We start from the raw sequence: 24,791 nt of genomic DNA, 5'->3' as shown, positions 1-24,791 counted from the left end.
CACTCTGCGGCCATTATATGTTAAATATATAGAATGTTAACCACTTTAACATTTTTCTTTTCTTGTTTAAGAGCACTATTATACAATTGGACATTTCCATGACACTAGTTACTGTAGTTTACTCTTGTGCACTTTTATGGATGTTTGTGGTGGTTATAGCATTGTTGGGGGGAACTTGCATGATTAATCAGCATGGAATAATAGATATATTACGTTAATTGCCCCATGGAGAAATAAATGAAACAAGGAAAAATCTAGAGCACAGTTGTAGACTGATGGTCTGCTTCCCAAATATTTTTTCAATACTCTTCACAATGACCTAAATTCCTATCTTTAACATTGGGATAAGGCATTCTTGTCTGGTGTCTTTGCTTAAAAAGGTGGTTTGACTACCTAGCCATGGCTCTAGAGAATTGTGTCAGTACTAACTGCCTTATTGATTAGCTGAAAAGAGAACATACAGAAGACAGAGACACAGTAGTGGGTGCAGTGAAGTCTGGACTGTCAATTCATGTTCAGAGATAGAGGAAATAATTATTCTTTTGTTTTATATATATAATATGTAATATATTATATTCTATAAATATTATACAATAAAACAGTTCTTCAATGTTCTGGTGATATTTTGTTTTGATTTTGAACGAATACTGAAATCATACCTTTTTCCTCTAACACAGGGTTTGATCGATACTTTAGAAGCCGAACTCTTGCTAATAATCGAAGAAATGTGTGGTTTGCAGAATTTTGGGAGGAAAATTTTGGATGCAAATTAGGATCACATGGGAAGAGGAACAGTCACATAAAGAAATGCACAGGTAGACACTCATATGTCTCTCTTGTTACACTTGCTTTAGCTTTACCTAAGAACTAAAATGTTTCTCTGTGCCAGTAGATGTGGGCCATTGGGACCCTGTCTTCTTGTGTCTCATGTTTCTTTAACAAAGATGAACATGAGCTCATCACTCAATAAACTGAAGCTTCTACATTGGATTTTACACTCTATCAGCAATCATTCATCCAAAATATACCATTTGGGGCAGCACTGGGGTATTTTAGTTGTATTTGAGTAAACTATTTTAAAAGTCTTCTGGGAAAGTACCTTAATGTGTTTTATAGGATGTAGGCAAATGGGCAAGATATCATTGTAAATTGATTATAAGTTGCTGTAAGACAAGTATTTTTCAACTATTAGAATGTGTTTCCCATCATACTATTAATCTCTATCTAGCATAACAGTTACTGCTCCAGCAGCTATGATTTCTGATGCTTTTAGTTTCTCTAGCTTGTATTTTAAATAATCATCCTTGAATGTCCCTCTCTGGATGCAGGAATAAAACTATGTTTATTTGCAGATAACATGATTATGTACATAGAAACAGATATGGAACCTATAGAACCTTAGCAGTTACTACTAAGCCGTGAATTTAATAAGTTCACAATACCAGGTCAATGTAAACATTTATCTGTAATATAATTAGAGACTAATATAATAAATATGATATTTAAAGAATATTATTAATATTATGATTTAAAAAACTTCCCAGATATCATTAGTGAGAACCACGCTGAAAACTATAGTATTTGGACATGATTTTTCCCTCTTCACTTATGTTTTGAGATGTCCTAATTTCTGCCCCCTCACATCTATTGGGAACATGCTAAATGCTCTCACAGACATAGAATCAGAAAGAATATGAAGATGCAAAAATTATTACAAGACAATCTTACTTTAGGCCTACTGTGCCAAGAGGGAGGGAAATGACACAAGAATCATGCTTGTGAATTTGCATACGCATTTGAGGTGATAGGAACTAACTAAGTAAACATGAAAGAGAACTAATGTGATCCAGAGACAAACTTAGAAGAAATGAAAGAAAAGAAGAATACAAAAGTGAGACAGGATGGAGCTGGGACAGGGGGTGGCAGTTTGCATGGTCCAAGGGTGAGTGACACAAGGATGATACATTGGAGGAGACCTTGCTGTCATATGAAGATGTCAGTCAGGTAAACACAGGAAAATGGCAGGGTCTAAAACCAGAATGAACTATTTTTTGGTTTGGAAAAAGAAAAAACAATGCTCTTGGTAACTAGATTGTTACAATTAAACAGAGGTTGAGAGCACAGGTCATATAAAGGAAATATAAAACATGTTCTTCAGCTTCTCTTCAGAGTCTCCAGAATGGAAGGGTTTGGGCTTCATCCCATTTATGAGCCAAGTGACTTGGACTATTTACTCACTCAAAGGAATTGTTCAGGTAGCAGCTTCAAGAAGATTCTTATAGCAGAAAAATAAATAGGTCAAGAGTTCAGGGGGGGTAAAGCAGGAAGGTCTGTGACCTCAGCCATAGTCCTGGTGATAGGTAGTCACCACCAAGGGATACAGGGCACACACAGGTGTATGCTCTGGGAGGTAGAGCAAATGATTAGCACTGAAGCAGAGGAGGAGCAGAGGAGGTAAGAGATGGAGGCATGTGTGGTAAATCCCTGACAGGGCAGTTTGGGGAAATGGTGATGGAATTAGCCAACTGAGAAAGCATCAGGACAAAAAAAAAAAAAAAAAAAAAAAAAAAAAAAAGATGCTTTGGAACTACCTTGGATTTAGTTCTGATAAGTCCCATGTCGTTCACCAGTGGGTGGCAACACAAGGTCTAGGACAGTATAGGAAGTTCATGAGAAGTTCAAATACAGAATTAGGCACAAGGACTAATTTATAGGAATTGTTTATAGGAGAAATGCATTTATAGGAGAAAGAACAAATAATGATAGAAAAGTCAAGGGTAATATCTGAGTGTTAGTTTCTTTTGCTGTGATAATTCGCCATGAAAAAAAAAACAATTTAGGAAAGAAAGGGTTTGTTTCTGCTTAAACTTTCATATTATAGCCCACATATGCCCCACCACTGAAGGAAGCCAACCAAGGAAGAGAACTCCAGCAAGAACCTGGACACAAGAAGTGAAAGAAAGACCACACAGAGATGCTCTTATTGGCCTGTCTCCATTTCTTGCTCAGTTTGCTCTCCTGAACAACCAAGGACACTGGGGTAGCACCACCCACAGCAGATTAGGTCATCTAACACCAATCATTAATAAAAAAATTACCCAGTACACTTGCATACTGGTTCATCTGAGGAAAGCATTTTCTTAATTGAAGTTTCCTCTCCCCTAATCCTAGATTGTGTCAAATTGATAAACAACAAGAACAACCTTAATTAGCACAGGGGGAAGTCAGAAAAGGTAACAAAATAGTGGGCTTGAGGGAGAAAAGTAAATTGAGTGGCAAGGTTCTTCTTAGTCTGCAGAGGGAAAGATACCCTGCACAGAGCTGCTGTTTTGCAGAGAGAGACAAAATGTCGGAGAGAGACAGAGAAACTGTACGGCTAAGCACAGAAGAGGAGGAAGAAAATATGCTCTTAAGACGACTTTGACAAATAAATGAATGAAATAACTGAGAAAAATTTAAAAATGAAGGTTTGAAAAGGCTTAGGCATATTAGCATGTTTTTCATATAAATTAGAAGAAGAAGTTCTAGAGAAGCTTCAGGGCAGGCAGTAAGAAGCTGGTAGAATTCCTAAATAACAGAATTTATTTAGGGGGATATTATAGGGGCAGCTTGATTGATATTTGTTAATTTTTAACTTAGGTATTAATAAAGTTCAGACAACTACATTGCTGCAAGTACAGTGCATATTTATTTAGTCAGCAGAAGAATTTGGGAGCATGCATCCGAATAAAGGCAATAATGGGTCCTCAGGTGAAAGGCATGGAATCCATTTGACGGGCTGCTTTAGGAACAGCAAAGGTCATATGGAGAAGAGTCATAAGGAACAGTAGAAAATAAAAGACAAGTTAATAAAATCTTATAAGGAGAATGTGTCCATTGCTTTCCTCATCTTCTTGAAAAACAAAAACAACAATAAAAACAAAACAAAATAAAAAAAAATCAAACCAAAGCAGTAAAAGCCAAAAAGAATGTAATTTGAATCACAGTTTCAGAGTTGTCAATCCAGTGGAGTCTTTGGCTCTATTGGTTCTGGTCCCATTGTGAGATAGAATATATGGTAAGAACCGGTGGGGCAGGGGATTGTTTACTTCATGGTACACACAGGAAGCAGAGAGCAAGGAAAGGACTGGACACAGATTTTGGCCTTCACGGACACACTTCTGATTTAAATCTCCCAGCTAGGCCTTACCTCCCAAAGTTTTCAGGGCCATCCAACATGAATCTATTAGGACAATCCAGATTCAAATGAAAACAGAGAGTTTCTCACAGACTTATATTCTCATCCCATACTTACCACTCAATTGGAATATTATTATTTGGTACTACACAAATTCAAATCCTCTTGGTTAAACTGGGGCTGTAAATTATGACAGTTCATGAAATAGAGAAACATTTTTTTCCTGTGGTGTGTGTGTGTGTGTGTGTGTGTGTGTGTGTGTGTGTGAATAGATCACTAACTCATCATATATTGTATTAATGGGATCTTTGAAAAATCACCAGGTTTTCCTAACTCCTGTTTTCCAAGTAAATTAATACATGACGTTCCACTGTTGACATATTTAGATGAATGCACTTACTACTTCATGCAGGCATAAAAACTGAACTAGTTTATTATTGAAGGGAGCCATGGTGACAAGTTTGCTTCATATTTCCTTGAATTATTTGGATACTGTTATAAATGTAATAATTTGTTCAATTAGAGCTATTTCTTAGTGCAAGGAGGGAAGTACTGGGGTAAAATGTAGCTTAGGGAACTGGGTCAATATTTTCTTCAAATATCATTTGAGGGACAGTGAAGTTGTTTGTCTCTGTTTTTAACAAACAATGAGTGGTGTTATAACTTACTTTAGGAAAGTACCCTGTAAAACTTTATAATCTGTAAGAAGAGTCATCTGTGCCTTAGACTATTGTTGTGATCCGTTTTGGAGAATAAGGGGACATGATAAACCATTAATGGTCAAATACTTGAGAGAAAAACTTACTATGTTTGCATGAGTGAATGATTTCCTAAGATTATTATTTTTTTAATTGGCTTTTAAAAGGCTGATCTGCTGGACCACAGAAATGGATCAGTAGGAAAAGGCACCTACATCAAGAGTGGTGACCTGTGCTGGTCCCCTGAGAGCCACAATGTGGAGAGATCTGTACTCTCTGAAGTTGTTCCCTGACTGCTTCGTGTAGACCTCACCCATATGTTTAGGTTTTAATTCATATTTAACTACTTACAAGGAGAAAAGGGAACTCTAAGAATTTACACGGATTCTCTCCCCCATTTAGATCATCACTTGTGGATTGTATGTGTAGAGTAAAATTTTATATTAGACTATAGTAATTGGTGACTATAGCAGTTGGCTTCCATTGGGGGTGATACTGGCAATATATTTACATAGATAAGAATGTGCTTCTCAGCAGGGTTTGAGTCTGTCTTATTAATTTCCAGGAGACAGAATGTCTTCCAGCAGTGAGGAGCATCCTCTTTCTAATGTTAACGTGGTTCCGATGATTTCCCTCCCCTCCCCATTCCCACAGTGTCTCAGGAAAGCTTTCAGAGAGAGGCGTTAATGCTTCTAACTTTTGATATGCTGGCCAAACTCCAAGTGAGGTAATTCCTATCCTCCACTTAGCTATTTATGTAGTTATTATTGCTTCTGAGAGCTGCTGAGTTCTGAAAGCTACCACTACTTAATCCTACTTAAAATTCGCTTTGTCTTTGGCAAGAAGGGAAAAAGGACTCTCCAACCCATGCAGTCAGTGGTGATGGCTGTTATTTTGTACACACTTGTGTGACCTTTCCTCCCTCCTCCTCTCTGTTCTCAGCATCAGTGCCTTCCATCTCCCAGTCCTAGACATCTGACTCCCTGGAAAGTGTCTTCCTTGTTCCCCGTCCCACAAATTCCCACATGCATTCTTCTCATCCTGGCTCCTGCCTCAACGTCATCTTTCTCATAGTCTTTGCATTACCTCCTATTACCTCCTCTGTTGTTCCTCTCATAAGTCTTTTGCATGACTTTACTTTGTTCAGCAAGATTGCCACCAGCAGAAAAGAGGTTTTCTGAAGAGATATCCTTTGTCTCTTTCCCCCTCCTCCATCTTCCCTGTCTCTCTCAGCATCTCCCTGTCTCTGCCCCCCTCTCACTAGTGTTTTCTCTTATGAGGACCCAGAGTGACTGTCATAGGATCCTGTGCATATGATTGAGCTTTCAGCTCACAGGAGGGCTGTTTTTCAGTGCAAACTCTTGTCTCTGTAATTATTTCTGCACCAGGAGTTATACTCTTCCTGTTGTCAAAACACTATTCCAAGAAGGCCTGTCAACTCCATTTATGCCCTCAGGACCTTCTGCGAAATGATTGATTCATTCACCCATCATGCATCCACCTGATGATTCCTGATTCATTTCAAGAAGCCACTATGTGCCAGGCACTGTGCTACATCTGTATTGACAAACAGTGCTCCTTCCTTTCCACGGGTGCTCACAGGTGCTCACTATCCCCTTAAATTTAGTAGTCTTCCCTTGTCTGCTGTGTTTTAATGCTCAGCCAGCTCACTGGGGCATCCAGCTTAGCCCATATATGGCCAACACTAAGGTTATAAATGGTGGTGAGCATATGCTACATGAAATGGCCTATTGATTCTTATTTATGATGATAGAAATAGTGGTAATGGAAAAAGCAATGCACAGATATGTTTCTTCCTACAAACAAGCAATTTTGTCAGTGAACCAAATAGCAGGCACAATAATTAGCTCCTGGAAAGGCCTGTCAGTTTGTTTCCTAGTGCCAGAGCAACCAGGTAAGTTTTCTGGGATAGCTATCTCTCAGCAGTCATTATTTGCTACGGAAGGCTCTGATATGATGGTGTTCTTCTCCATTTGCTCAGGGAACAAGAGGCTCTATAAAAGAATTGGGTAGTTAGTAGGATTGAATTTCAGCCATTTGATTTGGTGATTTAGAATGAAAAGATATGAAAATAATAATCTTTTCTATGTGCTCTGATAGTCTTATCTGTCCCCTTGCCCAGACTAAGTAAGCTTCTACTGGAGAGAGCATCTGCATATTCACACTCCGAGGTGGCCATTGGCCCAGTTGCTTCTGCTCTTGGCAGGTAAAATAGCAAAAATTCCAGAATGACTTATTTATTGCATTTCTCAAATTCTGTATTGAATTCCAATAGGTGCATCTGAGATGGTAAAACAGGCATTGATTTCAGACATACTAGATTTCAGAATTCAGAGAGAGAATGTAAAATCAAAATCATTTTCTAATCTTCTAGATAAAGAAACTGGAAACCAGGGAAGTGAATTATTAAAACCACTCAGAGTTAATCTCAGAGCTGTAACTAGATTCCTAGAGGGTTTTTTTTTTTTTTTTTTTTTTTTTGTGGAATTTGTCCTTGTATTTTACCTTCAGATTGTTTTTATGACTTACTTACTTCATAATTCTCCCCACATAATCAAAAACATTTTACTTGTGCCTCTCTGATGCTTTATGTATGTCTTTGTAACCTTTCTTATTCCTATAACATAATGACTGACAGAAGTAGTTTTAGACAGGAGGAGAAATTTACTTTGGCTCACTGTCTAAAGTCCACCACGGCAAGATGGCCGTGATCTCCATAGGGGCTGGTATAGCTCTGTTTCTGGCAGCTGTAGCTTTTAAAGTCTCTATCTATCTATCTATCTATCTATCTATCTATCTATCTATCTATCGTCTATCTATCTATCTATCTATCTATCTATCGTCTATCTATCTATCTATCTATCTATCTATCTATCTATCAATCATATATCATCAAAGGCTGGAATCAGGAGATCTATGTCTGAAGTGGTACTGGGCTATATTCCTTGACTCCAGCCCCTACCCTTCCCCAGCCACCCATATTCTTCAGACATGCCTTGCTTATAAAATGTTCTACAGTTTTCCAACATGACATCTCCAGCTGTGAACCAAGTATTCAAATAAATGAGCCTGGAGGGGACATTCCACACAATGATATGGGGCACAATGCATTGCCGGATTTTAAAATCACTAGAGAGAATGCAGTTGGTTGTTATCCAATCTCACAGAAAATAGTATATATTTTAATATTCTTCATATGGCCCTTCAATTATATGTGGGTTTTACTAGTGAGTCTAGGATACCTCAAAGCCTTTTATATCGTTTTCTGTTTCCCAGCCATTATAGAGCTAAGACTAAGACTTTATAGCATTATTCTAAAGCCCAGTAACATTGAATTAAAGCAAGTCACTTTGCTAAATTATAGTTAGTTTGCTCACCAACTCATTGCTTTCGAGAGAACTGAAAGCGAAACAGAGAAGCCCCCCAATCACCTACTTTAAAGATCAGCTTTGAAAGAACCACAGTATATAACAATGCCTCTACAAAGGCTGTGTGCCCACAAATTACCTACAGGCTTTGTTAGCATGCAGATTTGATTTTGTAGGTCTTGGATGAACTATTCTGTATTTCTGAGCAGTTTCCAGGTGGCTTGAATGCAGTAAGCTCCAGGGCTGTGATAGTTTACATTGATACCAACACCACCTGAAGCTTACTGAGCAGAATATTCAACTGTACTAAGAGTTACAGATAAACTCAAGGTGTTGCCTGCTAAAATTGTAAATAACAATTTTAATATTTATCAGCAAATGCAAAATTCTGCAATCAGTAACCTATGCTTTCTGTACCATCTTCAATTAATATGCAGATCAGTAAAATACACAGGTGTGTATGTTTGTGTGTTTTGTCATAAGAAAATTTGAAGGCAGAAAGCCTCATTACTAAATATAACAAAACTCACACAGATGCACCTGTATTTTCAAAACCCATAAAGAAGATTTTTAAAAAATTGCCTTGTCAAGGACAAAAGATACTTTGACAATGTCAGAAAATGAACTTTTAACCATAACACTGCACATAAAGTACAGGAGTGAGAGGTGTCCAGCAGCCAGCCCAGTGCTTTCATATTGTAGAAAAACAAACTGGAGTCTATGTGGCCTAGGTGAACTATCTAAAGCCCTTTAACTGCCTGAAAGCCTGAAGTCTGATTGCTGCTTGCTTCTGCCTTTGTTCCTGTCTTAACTCTGAAGGCCTTTCCCAGAACGGGTCTGAGTCTCTTTGACCTACTCCATGGATTTCCTTGCTTAGTGGCCAGATCTTCCAATGGGTATCCAATGTGATTTGTTCCTTCTGTGTGACTCTCCTTGACAGCAAAGGGTGAAGCTGAAAATCTTAGTCTGAGGACACTGACTCTGCTACCAAATATGTCTGAATTGTCTCTAAACACATTCTCCAGACAGTAACAAAACAGAAAATGCCCATTTTAATGCTAATTAATGCAACGTAAGCTGGGCTTGGAGTCATCCTGTAAAGACAACAAGATTCTGGTATTACTGAGGACAAGTGGCAGCTGAACACGTCTGGAATATTCCACTGAAACTCTCAGATGTGGTAGAGATCTAAACTGAGTGCAGCTTAAACAGATTCAGGATTAACCTTGGGATTCTATTAAACTTGTGAGGTCTAAGGAAATGCAATTGTTATTATCGCTTGATCAACCAAAAGAGCATGAACCTAAACATTTAGGAACACATCCAACTAAACAACAGCAACAACAGTGACAATCACAACTACAGTACTATGTAAGGGCAAAGGAGAGCTAACATAAAGTGATCTGAGCTTTCTGGGGGTAAACTGAAGAATTGTCCTGGAGAGTCTTGATAATGATTTGGCTGTGTAGAACATTTGTTAAATTCTATAGTCTGCTAAAAATTCTCTGTTTACAAAAAATGTGCTTTGTGAAGAGTGAGGGAAATGAAAACATCAGTCCAGAGATTGCTAGTAGGCAGGGATTATGTCTTCAGGACTTCAAATATGCCTAACATCCTCTAATTGTTAGATAACGTGGCCTGTAATGGTGTCCTGCTTTGGATTTTGTTTTAAAATAACTTCACTTATTCTATTTAAAGAGACCTCACTCTCTCTGACAAGGGAACAGAGTAATGAGAAGAGAACTTGGAAAACAATAGAAAAGATGAGTTAAGCATGTGGACATCATTCAAACTACACAGGTTTATCTACTGATTGGTTTTGTTGTTGTTGTTACATTCTCCAGCCCTACAGGAACAAAAAGCTTCATGAGGGCAGGAACTTTATTTCATCTCCTGCTCTTCCAGTACCACCTGTGGCGTTTAGCTCCAGCAGATTTCTCTAAAACATATGTGTGAAATAAATGAGTCCATGAGATATTTTGTCATGGACATATTGACAAACACTTCTTACTAGGTACCAAGGAGGTGACGGTAAGCAACAAAGAAAGAACATTTGTTATCATTGAGCTCTTAGGCTATTGGAAAGACAACTTAGGAAGCCACATCCTTCCATTAAAATGCATTGTGTAATTGGATTAGGAACACACAGCAGGGATAAGCATTACAGAAAAGGTAAAAGAATTGTCAAACTTAAATTAAAATATGAGCAGAATTTAGACAAAAGGAAGAGATAGGTTTACAGAAAACTGGCATGGAAGAATATAATGGACACGCAGAAAGAATGGAGATGCCAGATAGATGTAGGTCTAAGTATAATCAGGACCTTAACTATACCTTTCTTCACATGTATGTGAGATATTTCAGGATACTCCTAATTGTATCTTTGCACCTGTGGCTAGTAGCTTTACATCTAGATGAATGCATAATAACAATGCTTCCTCCCAGGGCCCTTGGTGAAATTAAAAGACATACTGTGCACAAAGCTGACTGCCTGTTACACAGGATATACAGTAATTATGGCTGATTGCTGATGGGCAAAATTTCGTGTTCCTTTAGGCCAGAACTGCTAGAACAACATTGCTTCAGCACACCCATAGTGAGACTCAGTTAATCCTGGCCACTTTCTTCCAAGTATAATAAGTAGTATTTCCCTGCTGGCTGGTGTGTGGTTGGCAAAGTTCTAGCTAGTGATATCAGTGGCAAACTCTTCCAGGACCCTTAGGAAAGGGATGTTTTTGTTCTCGTGGTTAGTATGATGTCTGTAGCTGTACCTAGATATACAGTAGAAAAACCATGCTGAGCACAACACTGTATACACGTCGAAAAATTTAGTCCACTCCAACATTGAGTTAGCCAGCTCTGCATCGCTGACTTTCTAAATGGAATCACCCAGTTTGTGAAGATAAGTTTTGAACTAGGAGAATAAAAATGATATACAGCTTTTCAGTGATATTTTATTTAGATCTAGTTCAGTGTAAGTTGAAAAAAATGATGAAATATATATAATAAATGATGTTCCTTAGTGCAGCAAAATGTTTCACCTCTAAACATTATGCCCTCTATTCTACCAGGATATTTTATAAAGGATACTGATGTACTTATGGCTAGTTGGACAGGATTTCAGTTAAGTACTTTCTTTGTAGTGTAAATGAAAGTTCAAAGTGTTGGCAAGTTCATCAACTAGAACACAAGACCTAAAAGAAACATAATGTTTCTATTTGACTTTCTGTGTATAGTAAAGTTCTCAGTACCATTGGCAGATATATTGTAGCTGGGTAGTCTTACGCCAGTAACCTAGCCTTGCTAAATTCTTTCTACACCTCATTTCTTCTCATTTCTAGGGTTGAGTGGTGATGATGGTGCTTTGTGCTCACAATGTCATTCCAAATTTATTTCTCCTCCTTATGCAACCAAATCTTGTATTACTAAACCATTGAGTTTACAGGTAAGTTCCCTTTGTTTTCGGAAAGGTTGCTTAACTTGTTCTACATCACTGTACTGCATCTGAGAGTTGACTGATAAAGGGATGGATGTGTCTAGCAACTGTGAGAGAAGATGGTATTCTGACAACTGGGGAGCATCATTCCACCCATGTGTTACTTTCTATTAAAGCCATCGACCCACCCATGACCTTCCAGTTGCTGGTATATTTGCTTACATAGCCATACTCACATGGTTAGAATTTGCAGATTTTTCATTTGGGAAAATGATTAATATCTCTTATTAAGGACACTAATGTTGGCTTGAACTCTCCTTGTGTTTAAGGCCAACAAACAGTGCAGTTCTCTCCTTGCTATGAGATAAGTAGAAACGAGGTAGGTTCCATTTGTATTTCTAGCCAGAGATCGTTTGGAAAGAGCAGATTGTGTTAGCAAAGCTGTGGGATGGGAGGAATACTCTTTTTTTTTTTTTTTTGCCAAGAGAGAGCTGAGACTCCAAATATGCTGATTCAGCAGATCATGGGAGATTATCTAAAACCGATGAATGGCTCTGGATTCCATAGACTATAAGATAAATTAAATAAAATTCAAATCCCCCCAGCCAGCAGGGCCGGAGGACATTAGAGAAGGAAGGAAATGTAGAGGTCATAGTGTCTGGCATTTTGCTCAGTTGTGCCTCCCGGGCTGATGTGAAGTGAGGACAGAGAGTACACAGAAACATTTTGGTTTTACTGATTCAGTAGAACTCTTGAAGGCTCTTACTGGTACAAAATGAGGCTTTCTCGGTGACTCTAAATAGGCTTATTAGCAGCACACAGAGGATTTCCACTGTGATCTTTCCTTTGTCCCTCCTCAGAGGGAAGGCATAGGTCTGAAACAAGCTGATAGCTGTAGAAGTGAAAAGTACCCATGGATGGAGGGCAGAGAGCAGGCCTACTGCCAGTGTAGGCCTGACACCCTGAGGAGTGTCCTTTGTCTGAGTCACTTTGATGAAACAGAGCCCTCTTTTGTCTATTTGTACCTGGGAAAGGGAGCAGCAGAGCAGTTCCAAAGTCCCCAGAAAACAAATAATTCATATTGATTTAGGATGCCCACCTACCTCCTGTTTTTTCCTCCAGTGTTAGTTTACATTTCAATATATGGCTGACATCCTGGAATTCTGACTTGTTTTCCATAGGGGTTTCATTAACGGGTGTGAAAGGTTTAATTTAGTAGAGTACAAGGAACTGTTTAGCTTTTTCTCCCCTGCCTAGTGACAGAAAGTGTTCCCACTTTCTGTGTGCATTTGGTCTAATCCTCCCCAGGACTGACACAAAGCCCAGCTTCAGGGTGCTCTACAAGCTGGAGGAGTCCCACGCTCACCCTGAGGGCCAAGGACTTGATTAAATGTTTAAATGACCTTTTAGAAGATATGATTATGAGAATGGGCAAACAGTTTGTTCTTCTCATTCTTAATAACTGCAGTGTGTATTTGGGATATGTGTCTACAGAGTTGGAAAGAGTGTGGATAAAGGAATCCTTGGTTATGTGAGGGAGGGCAAGAATGGTGAGGTTTCTTTTATGTTTTCAAGTTATAATAGAATTGTGTGATTTCCTCCACTGTGAGGAGCTATACCCATAAAGTCTCACCAGTATGACTAGAAATAACCTGAACAAGGAAAAGAATGCTGAGTTTTGATCTAAACAAAGGAGTATGATCTTCCCTGAAAAAAGGCAGACTCAAACTAGTTCTTCCTCACCTTACCCTGCCTCTCATACAAAGATGAAAACGGAAAGTTGTATTGATAGGAACTTCCTAGCTACATGTTGCCATGACCATAGACAGTGAACCACACTCTGTCCAGTTCAGCAACAACTTCAGAATGGCAACTATAAATCAAGAACAGATTTCCTGAAAGGGAATTTTCTGGAAAATCCTAAATGCATTTGTAAACTATGCAGTCTCATCACTCGGTCTATGAATCTTACAGATTGACTACAGGTTTAATTTCCCAGACTCTATGCAAATCTTTCCAATTGCTTCTTTCTATTTGTAGCTGCTGCATTTGCAATATTTCCTGTCTTATTTAAGGGTGCATAAACCATCTTATCATATTCCATATTGATAGCCTATGTCCTAGGGTTTCTATTGCTGTGATGAAACATCTTGGCCACAAAGCAAGCTGGGGAGGAAAGGGTTTTGTTTGGCTTACACTTCTGCACTGTGGTCCATCAATGAATGAAGCCAGGAAATAAATTCAAATAGGGTAGGAACCTGGGGGTGGGGGCTGATTAAAATGCTATAAGGGAGTGCTGCTTACTGACTTATTATCCATGGCTTGCTCAGCCTGCTTTCTTATGGAACCCAGGACTACCAGCCCAGGGATGGCACCACCCACTATGGGTTGAACTCTCCCCAATTAATCATTAAGAAAATGGCCTAAAGGCTTTTCTAATCTTATGAAGGCATTTTTTCTTTCATTTTAAAAAATGTATTCTTCCTTTGTGTATTACAATATTGTATCCTGACCACAGTTTTCTCTCCCTCCTCTCCCCACAGAACCTCCCCCTCTCCTCTTCATTCATGTCCATCCACTCCTCCTTTCTCTTCAGAAATGAGCGCACCTCCCATTGATATCAACCAAACATGACATATCGTGCTGCAACAAGTCTAGCTACCTTCCTTCACACTAAGACTGGACAAGGCAACCCAATAGGAGAAAAAGGGTCCCAAAGGCAGACAGAAGAGTCAGAGACAGTCCCTGCTCATTTACTAGAAATCCCTTAAGAAGACCAAGCTACACAACAGTAACATATTAAGAGTCCAAGGTTAGACCCATGCAGGCCCCCTGTTTGTCGGGTTAGTTTTTGTGAGCCCTATGAGCCCACTTAGTTGATTTTGTATGTTTTCTTTTGGTGTCCTTAACCCAAGATCCTATAATTCTTCTTCCTCTTCTGCAGTGTTTCCTGAGTTCTGTCTAATGTTCAGCTGTGTGTGTCTCCATCTGTTTCCATAAATTGTTGGATGAAGTATCTCTGATGGCAACTGGGCCAGGCATCAATCTATGAGCACAGAGGAATATCACAAATGTTCCCTCATCTCAGATGACTTTAGCTTTTGTCAGTTAGACATAAAATTATCCAGCACAACCTTCTCACTAAAACTCATACAACGACCATGACTTAGGCTTCTGGATCCTATCTTCCGTACCTCTTGAATGGACATTCCATGACTATAGACATATTTCTAAAACAATATGATTCTGACTTTTGTCTCTTTATTTTGGTCTATCCCATTAATTTATTGTCAGTCACAATAAATACTAGACAAAAAAATCTAAATTTGTACTCTATATTTTATATATTTTTACTATAAGAAAGCAGGCAACATTAAAACCATGGCACTTAGGTATGGTGTTGTTATTCAATGATGTCTCAACATATATATTTATGATAATGGAAATTTGATTGTATAAGATTAATTAGCTATCATTTTCCCAGAAATATGCTTATCGACTTTTCATTTTTGCTTTAGCATATAATTAATTTGTAGGCTCTAATGAATTTGTTCAGATTACTCAGAAATTAATGAAGCCTTTTTATCCAATGGATTTTGTCATTAGCTCCTTTCCTTTTCTCTTGTCTTCTTGGCATTATTGTTGACAACATAAAAGCCCTTGCAAATCCCTACAGAGTCTTTGCAAGTGCTTGGGTGGTTATCACACAGTCAGGGATCTGCACTGTACTGTATCTGTCATGAAATGATGTTGAAATTCAATAAAATGTTCATATAAGTCAACAAAATATGAAGAACTAGGTACAATTTCCTCTACAAAGCATGATATCCAAAAATTGCAATATGTTTGATATATAACCAGAATTTTTTCTAACTCGTTTTATTCATTTTTAGGCTTATGGACTTAAGAGGTTGATCTCAAGTATGTGAATGGATGTGACAGTAAAGTTATGTAATTGTTGAAAACTCAAGACAATTTTGCAGTGTGTTTTAGTTTGAAAAATGATCCTATTATCAGGGTCTGTGTCATAATAAAATACTATTTGAAGAAGATCACTTGAGTCAAATAAGACATTATTGTTCCTGTGTAACTCTACAAGAGTTTCCTTTGGCTACAAAGATTGAAAAGAACATTCTAGTACTATAAACACCTTCAGCTGTTGTTAAGGCATATTGGTAGTATGCTAAGAGCATGGACAAAGAATATGGAAATGTTATCCCTGTCCTGTAAGGAGCTATGTCTCTGAGGAACAAGCAAGCTTGCATTTGGATTCAGAGAAGAGCTTTTATTATAAATTTAAATTATATTTCCTCATTTTATATTGGGAAAGTTAAGGGACAAAATAGAATATATCTCAAATTTTCTTTTCTTCCATGATCTGAAATCACTCTTAATTTAATAAACACATTCAGATTAAACTTTTTAAATTCATATTATTGTATGACAAAATTTAAACTTAATTTTATTACTACTACTACTATTATTTAGGTTTAATCATGCTATAGCTTCCAACTATAAGAAACAATAATAGATTCTCTTGTTGTCAGGCAAGATGAAGGTTCTTTTTCAATTTTTTATGTTGAGGGATGACTTTCTAGAAGGGAGTTAGATTTGGCTACAGTACTCTGCTGTCTGCTTAAAGGGTTCAGTTGATGCTGAGCAGAGGTGGAACTGAGGGAAATATTGGGCTTACTTGCACCCTTATTTGACATCAAAAGATCAAAACCTAGGTGGCAAGCAGATGCTGGTGAGGATGTGGAGAAAGAGGGACAGTCCTCCATTTTCCTGGGATTGCAAGCTGGTGCAACCACTCTGGAAATCAGTCTGGTGGTTCCTCAGAAAACTGGACATAGTACTACCTGAGGACCCAGCTATACCACTCCTGGGCATATACCCAAAAGACAGTACAACATATAACAAGGACACATGCTCTACTATGTACACATCAGCCTTATTTATAATAGCCAGAAGCTGGAAAGAATCTAGATGTCTTTCAACAGAGGAATGGATACAGAACATGTAGTACATTTACACAACGGAGTACTGCTCAGCTATTACAAACAATGACTTCATGAAATTCTTCAGCAAATGTAGCTAGAAAATATCATCCTGAGTGAGGTAACCCAGTCACAAAAGAATACACATGGTATGCACTCACTGATAAGCTGATACTAGCCCAAAAGCTCAGAATACCATGTTTTTAAAAATACTTCTTTTACCTGTTTGCTGATCGGCATGGCTTTAGGAATCGATCAAGCCTCCAATCCATAATCTTCCTGGTAAGCCTGGATCTTTCTGTCACATGTTTTCTGAGGACTCTTCTCAGTTCATCTGGTAGAATAGTTGCACGTTGATTTGTCTTATATTTTGCTGCTTATTCTCTATGAGATGGCTCCATGAGGACAAGAACTAAGTATTGACCCTCATCTCTGTCCATTGTGCCAGATATGTGGTACTCTTTAAGCCTCTGTTGAATGAATATATAAGTGAAAGAATACTGTGATGCATCCATTCCGTTTATGCTACAATAAAAGCTCCTTCTCCCAAGAGAACATATCCCTATTTGTAATGTCATTCATAGTTGTTAAGTGGACCATAAGCCTGAGAAGTGCGCCATGATTCAACATGAACATAAATTCCCCAATCCTCAACAAACTATTTCTTTTTGTAAGTCAAGTGTGATGATGAAAAAGTGAAATGACAACAGAAAAAGTAGAAATATTTCAAGCCAGTGATATATAACTGGTTAACACTGATTTTTATATTTGGTATGACCACAAAATGTCTGCCTAAATCTGTCTTTCACAGGTATCTGTGATCTGAATCCATTCAATCTCACTCTTTAGTTTATTTCATGTTACCTTCAGATAAACAGCATCCAGTGAGAACTGCTTTCTGGCTTTGTCTTTAAGGAAATGTTTCCATGGCTTAGCCATTTCTGACATGTTTTGTTTTCCTTTTTCTTTTTCTTTCTTTTGTTTTTTAATTTATAACACCTCACACTGTTAGCCAGTGATCAATAAGATGCGTATTTTAAATAAATTCTAGATAACTACAAGGAACAGCAATTTTAGTACTGTATAGAATTTTATACACACACACACATATATACATATACACACATACACACATACATACATATATATGTATATATATATATATATGGCTTTCATTGTGCAGTTGGAATACATTTAGAGATTATTTACTCTACGTAATTTTTGTTTTTTACATATTGGAATCTAGAATCAATTTGAGTAACTTGTACAGGAGCCAGAGGAAGGGCTTTGGCTACCCTTCCTTTTAGCTCTCTATACTTCAGAGACTTGAGGTTGATTTAACCTACTAGTCCTAGTGAATTATGCGTGCCATCTGTTTGTCTCTCTGGCATCAAAATAAAAGAAGACTTAATTTGCTTTACTTTCGTCTTTCACTAATTGCATAGTTCAAGAGATGTTCAAAATTTTTTAGCAAACTCTAAATGCTTATCTAGTTAAGAAAAATTGGGCCAAAGCAAATGAATGAGGTTGAATAATTAAACATCTAAATTGTTGCTTACTTGCTTGCCTGTTAAGCTTCTTGTGTTTTGTTGTGGAGCTCTGGCTGGACTCCAATCAGAAATGACCCAAGAGTTCTGATTCAGTCTTGTCTGTCTCCCCTTGACCAAGGAGAACATTCAGGCATGAATTGTAGCTTTCATTGTCCTGTGACTGACTCACGTTGGAAATAGGTACCTGAGGCCAGACTTCAGTTCTATTTTGATCTAATTATCTTACAGAAACAGCCCTTAGTGTTTTCTTTGACCTTTGAAGACTGCTCCAGGGCACAGCAAAGTTACAAATACTATGGAAGCAGATAGTGCTTCTGTAATGAGGATGCTATTTTATATGCTTAAGGGATAGATGCTTTTTCTCTGTGGGATGCCTAAAGAGGACATTTTGATGGCTTCAAATGTGGACCCAACAAACATCAGCAGTGCCTTGTGTTATAGAAATTCTTCTGATATAGAACCCTAGAGAATGAAGTTGTCCCTTGTGCAAACCTTGGATGTTCAAAGAACAAATTTGTGCTCATACTGTGTAAATCCATGTTAGCATGTACTCATTTTTACTTGCAAATCAAAGATCAGTCTAGGATCTGTTTTCTGACCAGTGAGCACAGCATAAAAACCTTGGAGTGTTTTCCATCTTTTAAGTTCCTTTTTGTAGTTGAATCAAATCACTCAAAATTTTATAGATTGTTCCCTAGAGTTCTTGTTTCCTGGAATTTAAAATATTTAAATGTTAACATATTGGAATATTAACAACTTCAAAGAGCAATAGAATGGCCTCTTTTTAAAAAATTCCTTTACTGATAAAGAAAGCACATCCAAAACATTTTAAGGTATTTTCTTTTTCTTTCTTCATCAAAGAGGTTGAATTAGAGAGACAGTCAAATAAGCAAATACCTGAAACTATACGTTTCTGGGTTAATCCAAATACATGAAGTATTTACAAAATGTCAGTGATGAAGCTAGATAGAAACTGACAGGAAGAAAAAAAAATCTGTGTATTTACAGCCCCAAACCAAAAGCAAAATTAAAATTTGTGCTGACCCTTCTCCCCTGGGGCTGCAGATGTCACTGCTGTCCAAGGCAGCGTCTGTTACTGACTAGAAGGAAGAGCAATGGCATCCAAGTCCCCGGTAAAAATAAAATAGTTTGCCTGCCAAATCCTGGAGCTGTTCTGCCACATGTCTTGGGGCTGAGGAATGGGGGCCAGAGGTGAGCAACAAAGGTGATTGCTAACATTTACTGACTCTTTTCTTTGATGGCTTTTTTTTTTAGATTGTGTTTTATAAGAGGCTGAATATAAACAGATATACACATGGACTGTGGTTGTCATTTAGTATTCAACAACAGTAACAATTATTTAGTGCTAATAAGACTAGACCTTTTATACATATATCAAAGAATTATTTTTATTCTTTTAGAATTCCACAGAACACATTTTGATCATATTCAATACCAGCTATTCCTCTGATCTCGTCTTCAGTCTAACTACACCTCATACCTTCTTTTTACAAAAAAATTAATAATTTGCTAGCCATCAACTTCAAATTGTGTTGTTTGTAAAATTCTGTATATTGGGCTGAGTATTAGACTGAGTTTCCTGCATATTGACCTGTGAAACTTTCTCAATTAAAGAAAACTTTTGAGTATTGGGTTATCCACTGGGGAGAGCTTGATCTAACAGCTCTTTTACCTTAGTGATTATAAATTCTCACTCCTCAAGAATTCGACATAACTCTTAAGTTAGGAGTGGGGCACTTCTCTATCTTTGCTAGAAAGCTGACTAGTGGGACCCACAGCTACCAAGAGTTCATAAATTCAGCCATTCTGACATCCAGAAGACACTTTTTCTTTTGTCCTTCATGACCCATGGCTCTTATTCTTCTGCTCTGTGTTCTGTGATGGTTCTGGGCTTTGGTGAGGGCATGGCACACAGATGTCCCACTTGCTGCTGAACATTCCACAGTCACTTGTTTGCTGCATATTGACCCGTGAGACTGCCTGCATTAATGGAGCTTCCCTGATTTGGTCTGAGAGCTACTCTAATCTACAGGTAGGAGGACTACAAATTTAGAGGGAAATTTTAAATGATGCCCATTGTACCATGTACATCCTGAAGGTGTACTAGTGAGCTCCCAATCATGTGCTCTTTGCAACATCTATGTACAATACATGAGTTTTCTTCTATAGATCAGTCAGTCTTTAAGTACAATAAAACGTATGGTTACTTATATAATCTTCACGCCATTATTGAACCTACAGACATATCTCACCATGCTGGTTGTTATTTCAGTTCACAGGGTGTGTAGCTGGATAAGACTATTGATCACCGCCCCAACACAACCCAGTATGCTTAATAGCACTTTTCAGCACTATGAGATCTATCCAGCAGAGGAAAGATTTTCTGTTCAGTACGTATTTGGTTTTCTGATGCCCCATGACCACAGTGTGTAGTATTTTCAGCAATAAAATCTTAGCATAAAGTTCTGGGGTTCACTAAGATTAGTGTCATAGACTCTATTGTTTGGGGGTCTCTGGTATTTCAAACCAAGATCTATATTCTTATTTGACATCCTATAACTTCTGAGCAAAGCATAATACCCTGTACATTGTACATTAGTCTATCACACACACACACACACACACACACACACACACACACACACACACACACACCACTAACACCATATATAAAAATAAAATAGTAGGTTTCCATATGATTTACAAATTTTCTTTCAGTTAGTTATCTATATATTTTTTATTTACTGTTCAGGACAATTTTACAAATTTATTGTTAACACTAAAGAAACAGTGTCTAAGTAAAGATAAAGGTGTATGCATGTGTGTATGTCTGTGCATGGGCAGAAGTGTGAGTGTGTGTGTGTGGGGGTGTGTGTGTGCATGGAGGTGGATGAAATTGTTCTTTTACTCCAAATATTGGCAGTGAACAAGCACCTTTGTTTAGAAATCTAAAACAAGGCTTTCAAATAATCTATACTACCATCTGTTCCCTCTGATTTTGCATGGCTCAGGACACTGTTCATCCCAGTTGGGTTTGGTTGAGAGTTATCTAGAAGGATATCATTGACAGAAAAGAAGAAAATGTAGGGTAATTTCTCCTCACTTCCCGTTAGAGCCCAAGACCTGGCCTTTGTAGTTTTTGACTTTCTGCAAGCACTGTTCTTCATGCCTGCATATGTAGTAAGCTCCCAAGACACCCCATTTTCTCTATTTCTTTTTCCCAAAGAATAGTGTTATTTTCTTACCATTCCTATTCTATATCTATCTTAGCATCTAACTTGCTGACTCTTTGTTTCAACCCACTAGGGCTAATTCTGTTTTTCTTCCTGGGAAGCTGACTGACACGAAGGCTGATGAAACATTTATATGAAAGTATGTCAGATAATTTGTACATCTTGTTTTAAAGTTATAAATTAGGATTCCTACCATGACAGAAGACACAGACAAAAACAAAATAAAATGAAATAAAAACAAAAGAAATATGGGGCCTAATAGAAGATTTTTTTCTTCTTATAGAAGATCTGTCTAGAAAGACATTAGGAGGGGCAAAGATTTTCTGAGTATGTTGTATACCAGGCTATAGAAAACTGTGATAGGTTCTTGATCTTGTGATAAAAGCTGTCATTGGGAAGTATTTTTCCAGCATTTGTAGAAAGAGTGAAACTGGGGGGAAAGGTTGATGTAGAGAGAACAGGTAAAAGGCTTTCAAAATAAGATAGTTGTCAAGAAGTAAAGACAAATTCACTGAGCAGAAATAAGAAATGCAATAAACACTGCTGCCTTTTGAGTTTGCATTCCTCCCCATGTGATGCATTTGCTTTGAATTAGTATAAGGCTCTTGCATGTGTAGGGCCCATATGCTTTGATGTAGCAACATTAGATCAAATGGCAGAAGTTAAATTAGGAATTAAGGCAATATTTGGCTGTAGGGAACAGCATTCTTTTTCTTAGCTCTTGTAGTTTATATGCTAGCTCTTAAAGTCCTATGAGACTAATTTCAATTCTTTCTATTTATTTAACAATATTTTAGGTCCTTAAATTTTTCTTTCCAGACAATCAGACTTTCCAGCTTGAAATCCAAGGGTATTATAGAAAATTGCATTGGCATTAAGACTATTGAACTTGGGTGGAGTAATCCCATGAAATCCCCATCATCACTGAAACATTTTCCTAATCATTTATGCCTCCTGAGTGTTAGCTTGGAAATGTTCTTCTTTTTGTGGGAAGCTAAATGAGCTAAGGTATGCTGAGGTGCATCTACCAATCTGCTTATCTATTTACTCATCTGTTAAATATTTTTAGAGAACAGGTACCAGACACAGTTCTGTTTACTAAAGAGGCATTTTACTTACTATTCAGCCGTTCACCTATTTGTTTATTTATAGTGAAAAGGTCACAGGCTTTGGAATGATGGAAGCCTGGATTAGAAACAGATCTTTGCCACATACTATAATTTCGCTGAGCGAGTATTTTACAAATAGGTTTTCAGGTTATGTAGGAAACTCATTTTGTAAAGAGTGAACATTCTGGCTGAGATAAGACAATCAAAACAGAAGAGTTTAATCCTTGCCGATGACCTCCTGTTATCATATGTAAGCAAAATCACACCAGGTTCCCAAAAAAGCTGTGACAACCTTACAACAACTACAGATCCAAGACTGTTACTTAAGTCTGTGATGTTATATGATGGGCATGACTGTTTGTTCTTCCTAAAGAGGGCATAAGTGATACCAAAGAAACAAGCCCACCAAGCCTAGGTTGACAAATCAATGCATATATTGGAATACTTATAGATGTGTGTGTGGGTACTCATAGATTCATGCATGACTCAAAAGTAGCTGCATTTTCAGAAAGCCAGCATAGATGGTGACTCAATGCTGTAGTCCTGGAGCTCCCTGTATGATTTTTAATTAGACCACCTAGGTTTCCTCTGCAAGAAATTGCTAGTGCTTATGTTTCTTTGGTGAGGGCTTTGTGACTCTTGGAAACTTTTGGGTTCTCCAGTTGCAAAGATTGTCTCCTTCCAGGATAAAATAGTTTAACTTGGACTAAGTGGCTATTCAACATGCCACTCTTTTCTCTTGTCATTGTCATCGTTATTGTTGTTATCATTATTATTATTTATTTTCTCTTGTGTCATGTTCCCTGTGCCTTTGAGATGGAAATATAGGTGACTGTCTATTTCTCTTTATTTATTGCTAAGCATTGGTCCACTATGCCACAGCAATGTTAACTTGTTTCTGGAGCTTGATGGTGTATGAGTCTCTATAGTACACAACACTCATTGAAATAAAGAACTGTCTTTCTCCATGAACAGCACCAGTAATTTATGGGCATAAAACACATCTCTTTAGGAAGCAATTTAACAGGCACATCACATTCATTTAATAAGCAGTAGTTTTACTTTTCTTTGGACATATGACCTTGCAGTCACTAGGTTTGTCCTGTCCAGTTTACCAGAGGTGTATTCTGTCTTGTAGAGCAGGCTTTAAATCAACTAGAGATGGTTGTTTGTACACGTATGAGTCATGCCACTGTTGCGCCATGGGTATGTTTTACCTGGTAAATTGGTAGTGTATCTTTTTATTTATTTATTTTTATTTTTTGTAGAAGGCAGACAGGACTTCTGAATGTCCACTGTAATCTATTCCAAGCAAGTGGCAATTGGTCTTGAGTGACAAGGAACTACTAATAAAGATACATTGGCGAAGTCCATCACAGCAGTAAACAACCTAGTGAATCATATCAGTTGTTCTGAAACAGTTTATTTTTCTGCCTCCAACTGGGCTCTTGCCTTGCTCTTCCTCTAAGAATGGAGTGAGCAGACAGCTAAGGAGAACAGGAGATGTTGTTCACAGAGCTACAGTGCTAAGATGGTCTCATATCCACCTTCTCTAGCTGAGATCCTATGAGTATGATAGCCCCATGCTCCTCTCTGGCTTTATAGGATTCCAGTGAACAGACTGTCTATAACTGTTACAGCCTGAGAGCTCTTAAAAGGCTTCAAAGCACAGTTAAAAGCAGTCCCTGGCAGAACATTTCTACAGAGAATGGCTAACCCAGGAGCATAGAGGAACTGTCAGGTCTCCTGGCTCTGGGAAGTCTCAAAGGCTGGAGTCCTCTGTCTTGTAGGAGAAGCAGCAGGTCAAGGCTGAGTCCTGAATGGTACATATTGAAGCAGGAACAGCGTCTGTCAGAGGCGAAGCTATGGGAGGCACAGCCAGATTGCCTGGCAGTGGTTACAGTCTTCCTCCAGCGGAGCCTCAGCAACAATCTTCCTTCTCCCAGGAACATCTACCATCCAAGTCAGTATCCAGAACTGGGAGACAGCTGATAACCAGAGTCTAGCCAGGATCCAGATTCCAAAATCTTCAAGCTTCTTTCTCTAGAGAAAGCTGGATCAACTAGAATCTAGACCCAGCCAGAGTCTAGAACCATTTGAGTTGTGCTGGCAAAAATGTAGGGTTGTGCCCTACTTTAGATACACCCAGTGGGCAGTAATTGAATGGGTATTTGTATCCAG

General features: G+C 38.0%; 1 protein-coding gene across 1 annotated transcript in view; it reads left to right on the top strand.

Annotated features, from left to right (window-relative positions):
- The window catches only part of GRM8 (glutamate metabotropic receptor 8), a gene marked incomplete at its 5' end in the record, with an annotated part of 794,384 nt that overhangs the window by 360,428 nt on the left and 409,165 nt on the right, over window positions 1–24,791 (top strand). Inside the window, one exon of the mRNA XM_080936530.1 lies at window positions 678–815. Coding sequence (XP_080792656.1) covers window positions 678–815 — 138 coding nt within the window. The remainder of the gene's footprint in view (window positions 1–677; window positions 816–24,791) is intronic.

The sequence above is a fragment of the Micromys minutus genome (assembly GCF_963924665.1).
Source record: "Micromys minutus genome assembly, chromosome: 23".
Taxonomy (NCBI): Eukaryota; Metazoa; Chordata; class Mammalia; order Rodentia; family Muridae; genus Micromys; species Micromys minutus.
Note: the sequence above shows the minus strand (reverse complement) of the source record. Positions and strands in the feature narration are given on the sequence as shown.